The 8,134-nt window shown below is 36.6% G+C and overlaps 1 protein-coding gene across 3 annotated transcripts in view; it reads left to right on the forward strand.

Moving 5' to 3' along the window:
• The window catches only part of LOC126475503 (GATOR complex protein WDR24), a 122,177-nt gene extending 121,014 nt beyond the window's left edge, over nucleotides 1–1,163 (forward strand). For all 3 annotated transcript variants that reach the window (XM_050103412.1, XM_050103411.1, XM_050103410.1), the window contains one exon: nucleotides 511–1,163. In XM_050103412.1, coding sequence (XP_049959369.1) covers nucleotides 511–857 — 347 coding nt within the window. In that variant the 3' untranslated portion in view covers nucleotides 858–1,163. The remainder of the gene's footprint in view (nucleotides 1–510) is intronic.
• The last annotated feature ends 6,971 nt before the right edge of the window (nucleotides 1,164–8,134 follow it).

An 8,134-nucleotide genomic window follows, 5' to 3' on the forward strand; every position in this document is an offset into this window, starting at 1 on the left:
TTGTATGTGTATTCCGCTATGGGATTTGTTGTTGATATTACTGAGTAATTCAGAACAAGCTACAAATTAAGTGACACTAGACGAAAAAATAATATTCACATGGATAACACTTTCTCAAGCATTGTACAGAAAGGCTTGTGTTATTCAGCAAGTTTCATTTTCATCAGGCTTCCAGCAGAACTGAAAAAACTGAGTGATGAATCCCAAGTACTCAAATCCAAGTCAAAAGGTTCCCCTGGGGCACATCCCTTCAATCCTGTACAGGAGTCCCTTGCAGTAGTTGAGAACTTTTCTGTGTAATGTGTTATTTAGCAATATATGCTCTCAATTTTTTTTGTGTTTTATTAATTCTTTTGTGTATAAATTTTCTAATGAGCATTCTATAAACTATCTATTGACACATTCAGTGACCAGGTAGCCTTTGCTGGCATGCTCCTACACAACATACATATAACTATGAAAATTTTGAAATAATTTGAATCCGGTTGATACATGCCACTCACTTTCTAGGTTACCTGGACTCTTTATCACGGAGGCGACAGTGGATAGCATCAGCACATTTGACTCAACTGTCTTGGATCTCAGCAGTTTCACGTGCAAGTCAGCGTTCAACAACTGTGTATTCTAGTTGCTCGACTTGTCGTAAACCTCTACAACGCGCGGGCTGGCTTTGTGACCGTTGTGGACGACGACCTGCAGCATGTGCAGTCTGCCATAGAACAGTCCGTGGATTGTATGCATGGTGCCAAGGCTGTGCACATGGTGGTCACATCATGCCTTGCTTGCAACAGTGGTGGGAAAATGATGATCGTCGTGAATGCCCTGCTGGTTGTGGGCATATTTGTCAGTATAACTGAATATTAAATATTGTAAGTAAATTAAGCACTAAAGAGTTTTTTTGTTAATTTTTTTTGTATAGTGGTAAACAACAAATGAACTTGTTGACAAGTCCGCAGCACATTAATGTTACTGTTAAATTTAACTTGAATTACTGCATCCAACAAGCTCTTTTACTATTCATGCTGTGTGTGCATAGTGCCTCAGCCCCCTTTCCAAGAAAACACACACACACACACACACACACACACACACACACACACACACACACAGAGAGAGAGAGAGAGAGAGAGAGAGAGAGAGAGAGAGAGAGAGAGAGAGAGGTTGAGGGGGGGGGGGGGGGGGAGAGAGAGAGTGTTTAATCTGTGATTTTGTTTGCAGAAGTTGTAACAATAAATTTTGTCATTATTAAGCTATTACTCTAGAGGATCCTGCAGGCAGAGATCTTTATCAGACAAACTGAAATCATGACAATTTATACAGGTATTAGCCGGTAGAAGGCTAGTATCATTCCTAACTTTTAACCACATAGAAGTTTTGTTGACTAAAATAATATTAAGTTTGCTTTCCTTGTTGTGTGGCTGTTTTAAGTTGCATTCAAGGTGCTGAACTGAATTTGTAAAATTATTGTTGAAAATTGTAATGATTATTATTTATTGTAACTATCCTACTACAACACCTATGAGCTGTGATGTTGTAGTTGTAGGGTGAAAATTATCTGTTTATATGTTCTTTAGCCATCATTTTTGATGCATAGAAATTAAATGTGAGAGACAATATACAGGATGATTATGTGATGATGATACAAGCTTTCAGTGATTTTGGAGATGGGTAAAAGTATAAATTTAAGTTAAGGGACCCTGATCAGGGAACAACAGAGTCAAAAGTTATAAGAGAAAATCGTTCTCAGAGCTGTGACAGTGCAATACATGTACCAGTACCTTTGCTAATATTGTGGGGCAGACAACTTTCAGAGGTGATAGTATGGACTGAAACAAGAAAACAATGTCTAGCAAACATGGGCTCTAAAATGCACACCTTAAGAGCTATGAGCACTTGTTCATCTGTGATACTTTGTAACACATCTCTTCTACTACAACCTCTTTGGTTCCTATGTTTTTTGGAAGTAATGTGGATCAGAGAAGAAAAAATCCAGTAAATATAGGCTCTAAAATGAATACTGTAAAAGGTATAGCTTCAGTAAAAGAATAACAATGATGGGAATACCTGGGTTGAAAAATACGTAAAAAAAGGGAAAGGCAACTACTTAAATATAGAGGACTGCTGTACAGCACACAGAAAACAGCTGACACTAGTTTTTGAGCTTTTGCTCTTTTCCCAGTAAGAGTACAAACATTCACACACCTAAACACACACACTCATCGTAACAGCAAGACTGCTACCCTGAGTATGTATGAACAGTTATACACTTACCCTCTCCATCTTCCTTGAAAGTTTGTAACATCATCACTGAACTGCTCCCTATGCTTGATAACATCTTCATTGTTTCACTATGTTTTTATGCACTCATTTGGGGAGAGCAGCATTTAACAGAGTTTTATGGAAGTTTTATTTGTTCTCATCTGATTTTTAATTCTTTACATCAAATAAAGACTCAGCTTCACAACTTCATTTTATCAAAATCACTTTGCAAACTTGTTCATAACATAATAAATGCTGTCAGAACTTGTGTGATAATGAGATAATAAATATTACTGGCATATGTTGCCCCATCCTTCTAGCTGTATAAAATGTATGCAATAAAAATGATGACATCTAAGCAGTGCTGGTGGTTGCTCTTTGCTTTCTGCAAGGTGTCCCACATAAAATCGGTGCACTTCATGCCTTAGAGTCAAGTAACAATGGACAACTAAAACAGAATAGACAGTAGTAACATTAAAAATCATGTAGTTACCTGTTTATAAGAAATGCTGGAAGTGGTGACCATGGGCATGTAGGTGACACCGACTTTGTGTGACGATACCACTGAGACACTGTAATTTTGTATGCATGATGATGTTAATTTCTGTACTAATGTTCTTTTCAAGATCGTCTATTGTGTGAGGATTGTCAGCATACACTTTACTTTTTAATGGTCCCATGAATTAAAAACACGTGATGTTGAGTCCAGGGACCTTGGGGGCCAGAGGCTTCTACTGAAAAGTCTGTCTTCAGGGAGCACATTGATGATGTGGACCATACTTTGGTTGGATGTGTGAGCAGTTGCTCCATCTTACTGGAATACAGCTTACAGCTTCTCTGCATCTGTTGGTTGTGCATAGCAAGAATCAAATATCTTTAAATATCTGGCATTGTTTAAGGTACAATTGGAAAAATATGGGTCCAGTAATTCGCATGCTGGACAAAGCACACCAGTCACCAATCTCCTCTGAATGGAGAGGTTTTTCATGAAGAATATGTGGGTTGTCCTGTGATTAGTATCTGCAGTTTGGGAGTTTACATAACCAGACAAATGAAGCCAGGCATCATTTGACATGAAGTAAAGCAAGGAGTCAAAGTAACCATTAGCAAACTGATGTTAACAGACAGTTAAAATAATAAACTCTCTTTTTTCCTGATCCTCAAATTTCAATTCTTGCACCACAACTGTACAATATGATTTTAATTCCATATCTTTTAGTACACAATGACATGTACGAGATATGCCATTCTGCTGCTATAACATCTTCACTAACTTATGGGGAGTTCTCGTAATGTCCATGTGAATTCTGTCTGAAGTTTCAGGGGTCCTCGTTGTCGGTCACCTATTCCTGTGCACATTCTGTACATATCGTGCAGCCCTCCACTTCTTGTAAGGATCTTGAATAGTGCTGGTCGTGGGGAGTTTCCTAACAGGATACTTCACTTGAAACAATTTTTTATATTCCTTGATAGAGCCCGCCTTTATGTGACACTCCACAAATCAGTTCGCTGTCCTGATGCACACTGCCATTGTAACAACTAGACAATACAAGCTTCTCACAACAGGTGATTCACAAACACACAGCTGCACTCAACTTTCCAATTAAATACACCCTGTAGTCATCCCATGTTCCCACCTGTCTGTAGCATACAACATAGATATAGTGTCTCCATTCATGTCTTGTTTGGATGAGATTATTGATCGTGAAACAAAGAACAATACATAGATTAGTTTCACAGTAATCAAGTCCTTACAGTAAGGTCACCATTAGAGCATACTGTGAACGAAAAAATGCAAATAATTAAATGAAAATTAAAAGTATTTTTAATGGGAAATGGTAATGTAAAATGTCTTTGGATAAATGGCTTATATCTGTAATGTTAAATCTATTTCCTCTCGAACAATATCTAAATGATAGTATCTTCCCTGAGAAGTGTGCTTTCTTAACAGTTCTACTTCAATGTGAGTACATGGTGCTATATGACATACCGTCAAACGGGGTGATTTCGGACGGTTTTGTTGTTATTTTGATTGTAACTTTTGTATATATTGTTAGATTAAATTGATTGTTATGGAAGTGGTAGGGTATATGTGTAACGAATAAAATATCCCAGAACCAGAAAGTGTATGTGCAGGTATGTTTAACTGAGGCAGTTAAATAAAGTGTCCGAAGTCACCCCATGGATTGGGATGATTTCGGACACGTGTTTTTTAAATCTCTGTCTGAGGTTACAGTATTTAGAGGGCGAATTCGGACAGTACTGCCTTATTTTAAAATTCTACATGCCTTTAATTTGATTTTGGTGACATTTTACACATTTTAAGGTAGTCCTTTGTTACAAATAAGTGATATGGAATGATATAATGAATTTTGTATATTAGAGTTAAGTTTTTATTTTGCAAGAACTTAAATAAAAATTTTTTACAGTTCTTAACTGAAATATCAGAAACAGGCAGAAACAAACAAAGTAATTTAACTAAAAGGTCAAAATAATTTTTCTCACTCATCATTCTAAATTAAGTTGCAAACACTTTAAATAAATGATTGTCTTCGAGTCTAAAGCACAGTGTGGGAAGTATTCTCGAAATTTGCAGTTTTTTGTATTGTGTCTTCATCGGGGAAATTAGGAAACACAAATATGTTTTTACTGTTCTCATGTGCGCGCAAGAATTTCACACTTTACTTCCGTAGCACCAACATTTGTGACCACTCCAACATGCTGCCTTGTTTGCTCCTTGTTTCTACATTTATATTTGTACTCTGCAACAAGAAAAGCCTCCTCTTTCAGCAGTAAAACTTCATTGGATGGTGTGTCATTTTCACTTTCACTACTGCTAGAAGCAGTGTCACTTGTTTCAGCACTGTTTTCGTTTCCTTCAAAATCTCTGCCTGTGATTGATTTTCCAGGTTGAACGTCTAGTTTGTGGCGGTGGGAGCTACCAAGCTTATTTGGAGGATAACGAATTTCTTTGACCATTTCTTCAAAAGTGGAAGACCATGCGTCTGCGTTGCTTTGCTGGCTCTCCTCATTATCTGTCAATTTTCGTAAGACATGATCTGGATCAAAAGGGATTAGGCCCGTGGTGCGAAATCCACCCTTTATGTTTTCCTTGGAGTTTGCTGAAATCTTAGTCAGTGTCTGCTTCAGAAGAGATGGGAAGGCATCCTTGGAAATGGTCACACAAGTGTGTTTCTTCCAATCATTTAATATAGCTCACCATGCTGCTTTCATTGGCCTGAAGAAGCTTACATCGAGCGGTTGGAGGACGTGCATGCCATTGGGGGGGGGGGGGGGAAGGAGAATGAATGAAATATTGTTCCGCTCACTCTCTTCAATAACACGTAAAGACACGTGACTGGATAAGTTGTCTCCAATCATGACTGTTGGCCCGTTTTACCTCTTCAGATAGGGCAAAGCGATGGTAAAGAACCAGTCTTCTAATACCGGCAGGTCAAACCATCCACTTTTGTTCCTATTGAAATGGGTTCCTTGTGGTCCAGATTTATCAAGGTAGCCTTTAACTTAATGTCTAATACATTCTTGGCATTATCCGAAATCACCCCCCTCAGTACACAGTTTTACAAAAACCGTTGTTATTTTATAGCCTTGCACGAGAAACTCGACAAACTTGTACAGAAATTCTCTCAATGCTGTTACCTACTGAGCATGTCAACAATTACGGTTACAATAACTTCCCGCTCGGCACAACAATAGAAAGTTTCCACTTTATGATAATGCGTGGATTTTTAACACTGAGACTATTCGTCAATTATTCACCTAGGGAAACAATTGACGCAAAATAAAAGTTGTGGAAAGCGATAAATGCAATCTTGCACTTAAAATAAGTGGTGCATAGACGTTAAAATAAGTAACTCTTTGTTTCTATGCAGTGGCAAAGAGCAAATAAGTCATACTGTCAGAATTTGCCCCGGTGTCCCAAATCACCCAATTTGACAGTACTTTAAAGGACATTACACAGAAATAAAACTTGAGTGATTACTTAAATAATGACGAAGGTCACTAAGACTAAGAAATGAGTGCACTGAAGCACTGAATAATTCCTTTACATTAATGTTATTATTTCTATTCAGAATAACAAGTTACATTAGCCTGTTCCACCTGTTCTGATAATATACTGGTACATTCAGTACAATAATATTATTGAGTGAGGTAGTCAAGCAGCCGTGTCTTAATTGCATCTGGTTTTCTCAATGGCTGACAAATACTCTAGAGGGACAAGAAAGAGAATGAAAGTCAGCCAAAACATTTGGTGGATGAAATTCAATCATAGTGTTTCTCAGTAACAATTTACAGTCTCTGCTAATAAGGAGACTGCTCAATGTAAATATTAGCTGTATTTAATCAAAACGCAACATAGCCCCTGTGTAATACCTCTTTTATTTTTTCTTGCAATATCATACCTTTTTATTTTTTCTCATTATTAATTTCTGTGAATGTTTCCTTTTCCTCATTAGTAATAAGAAATTTGTACATTGCCACAGAAAATTGGCAAAGATAGGCTTTTGAAATTATCTACGTAACAAAAGAACAATGTCTGGACAATAATAATTTTTTTAACCACTTTTGTTTCAATCTTGCGTGAGAGTATGTATGTTTTAAACCTCACACAAAAAGGATGTGTAATTTTTACTTGTGCGTCAACAATGTACATAGTAAATGCTATGTGTGATAAAAATGCAAGAAAATATATATATTAAGAGTTATCATAAATGCAAGAATATTTTTATTTATTACGCCAATATTCATTCACGAGCATGACCTTTGCCTGCAATCATAAGAAGAGGCAGTAATTTCTTCCATCATGTAAGACATCTAAAAATATATGTGTGTAATAATCAGACAATTGACTTTTTGTTAAGCACCAAGTTTGCTGCAAAATATAGTTTGTGTGATTTCAGTTTTGGCATGTTGCATTGTATTTTTATTACACTGCAAGGAAGACTGTTCATGACACCGATTTAGTTACAACAAGAATTCATGCTTTAATTCCAGTACTGCAAGTAGTAATTATCTCCCATTCCATAAATTTCATGCTGATTCATACTTTTTGTGTTAGCTGTTGGGCTGCTTCCCAGTACAGTTATTCCAACATCGACCAACAGATTAGATGAGATTCAGTTTTCATTCCATAGACCCAAATGAGATGCTCTTCGTGGGTGTGGAACATGTCAGGAAGTATAACATAAAACATTTGAATATAATACCTACTACCCTGATCATTTGTCAGGAGATAGCCAAAATAGGTTAGTACAATGCAGTAAACTGGAACACCTAATATTTACAGAATTAACATGCTGTCAGAATGAAACACTGTTATGCTCTATTAATAAATTTATCATACACAAAATACCTAATCTTGACTGTTGTGACCAAGTGTTGTCAAAACTGAAATCTAACCGATATTTTTACTTAAGATGGCTTAACAGTCTCTTTTATGATATTCATCCATGGAGTAAAAGGAGTTGCCTATCAAAAAGTCTTTCAAACTCTTTTTAAACCATGCTTTATCTGAAACCAAGTTTTTAATGACTGCTGGCAATTTATTGAAAATGTGTGTTCCTGAATATTGGACCCCTTTTTGGACCAAGGTAAGTGATTTTAGGTCTTTATCTAGATTGTTCTTATTCCTAGTATTGATACTATGTATTGAGCTATTGGTTGGAAATAGAGATGTATTACTTGCAACAAATTTCATTAAGGAATAAATATACTGAGAAGCAGTGGTTAGAATACAAAGTTCCTTGAACAGGTTTCTAAGATGTTCTTGAATTTACACCTCAAATTATCCTTATCACATGCTTTTGCACCCTTAAAAACTTTTGCTCGGTTTGATGAGTTGCCCTAGAATATG

The sequence above is a fragment of the Schistocerca serialis genome, chromosome 4, assembly GCF_023864345.2.
Source record: "Schistocerca serialis cubense isolate TAMUIC-IGC-003099 chromosome 4, iqSchSeri2.2, whole genome shotgun sequence".
Classification (NCBI taxonomy): Eukaryota; Metazoa; Arthropoda; class Insecta; order Orthoptera; family Acrididae; genus Schistocerca; species Schistocerca serialis.